Raw genomic sequence first — 1,512 nt, 5'->3', positions numbered from 1 at the left:
ATGAAATACCCTCATTGAACACAGGGATCCCCTTCCCAGGTGCCCTCCCTCCAAAATCACAGTGCTGTACCACATGTACCACTGCTGTGCAGTAAATATGGTCTGTCAAGAAATTCTGGGCAGGGCCAGCTGCTGTGTATAGGACATCAGCCAGCACAAGGCAGGCCTACAGCAAGGGCGATGCACTAAGGACTTGTAGGAAAAAAAGGTAACATGAAATCTTTAATAAAGAATGAATTGAGTTTTGCTCCAAGAAACCTACCCTATTTTTGAATGTTTTTTTCTCCTTTGGCAGTGTCCATATCCAGAATCAGCAAATGCCCAACAGCAGCTCTGTGAGCGAGTTCCTCCTGCTGGCATTCGCAGACACACGGGAGCTGCAGCTCCTGCACTTCGGGCTCTTCCTGGGCATCTACCTGGCTGCCCTCCTGGGCAACGGCCTCATCCTCACCACCATAGCCTGCGACCACCGCCTCCACACCCCCATGTACTTCTTCCTCCTCAACCTCGCCATCCTTGACCTGGGCTGCATCTCCACCACTCTCCCCAAAGCCATGGCCAATACCCTTTGGGACACCAGGACCATCTCCTATGAAGGATGTGCTGCCCAGGTCCTCTTTGTATTCTTCTTGGCTGGAGCAGAGTATTCCCTTCTCACTGTCATGGCCTACGACCGCTACGTTGCCATCTGCAAGCCCCTGCACTACGGGAGCCTCCTGGGCAGCAGAGCTTGTGCCAAGATGGCAGCAGCTGCCTGGGGCAGTGGCTTTGTCCATGCTGTCCTGCACACTGCCAACACATTTTCACTGCCCCTCTGCCAAGGCAATGCTGTGGACCAGTTCTTTTGTGAAATTCCCCAGATCCTCAAGCTCTCATGCTCAGATTCCTACCTCAGGGAAGCTGGAGTACTTGTGGTTAGTGTTTCGTTAGTATTTGGTTGTTTTGTCTTCATTGTGCTGTCCTACATGCAGGTCTTCAGGGCTGTGCTGAGGATGCCCTCTGAGCAAGGCCGACACAAAGCCTTTTCCATGTGCCTCCCTCACATGGTTGTGGTCTCTCTGTTTGTCAGCACTGTCATGTTTGCCTACCTGAAGCGCCCTTCCATTTCTTCCCCATCTCTGGACCTGATGGCGGCTGTTCTGTACTCGGTGGTGCCTCCAGCAGTGAACCCCCTCATCTACAGCATGAGAAATCAAGAGCTCAAGGATGCCTTATGGAAATTGATGACTAGGTGTGTTTCAGATGCAGCAAATTTCCAATCTGCTTCTGCAGATGACTCATAATGTCAATAATTACAGGAATAGCCAATATTCTATTTTTTGTGTGTGTCTTTGTGCGTATTTTTATTAGAGGATTTTCTTTGTTTTAATTCGGCTAATGTTTCCAATTAAAATGAGATGATTCACCCCATTTGCATTTCAGTATGTACCTGTTGAAGATAGGTCAGAAACTCTGTGCGTGAGGAGCCAGGCTCTCTGTGAATTTGAACAAAATAAATAAGCCCTGCACTGC

The 1,512-nt window shown here is 49.4% G+C and overlaps 1 protein-coding gene across 1 annotated transcript; it reads left to right on the top strand.

Annotated features, from left to right (window-relative positions):
* Window positions 1-317: 317 nt before the first annotated feature.
* LOC121059451 (olfactory receptor 14C36-like) lies at window positions 318-1,283 on the top strand. The gene has a single exon (XM_040536326.1). It carries the CDS (start codon window positions 318-320, stop codon window positions 1,281-1,283), a length of 966 nt encoding a protein of 321 aa, XP_040392260.1.
* The last annotated feature ends 229 nt before the right edge of the window (window positions 1,284-1,512 follow it).

The sequence above is a fragment of the Cygnus olor genome, chromosome 25, assembly GCF_009769625.2.
Source record: "Cygnus olor isolate bCygOlo1 chromosome 25, bCygOlo1.pri.v2, whole genome shotgun sequence".
Classification (NCBI taxonomy): domain Eukaryota; kingdom Metazoa; phylum Chordata; class Aves; order Anseriformes; family Anatidae; genus Cygnus; species Cygnus olor.
Note: the sequence above shows the minus strand (reverse complement) of the source record. Positions and strands in the feature narration are given on the sequence as shown.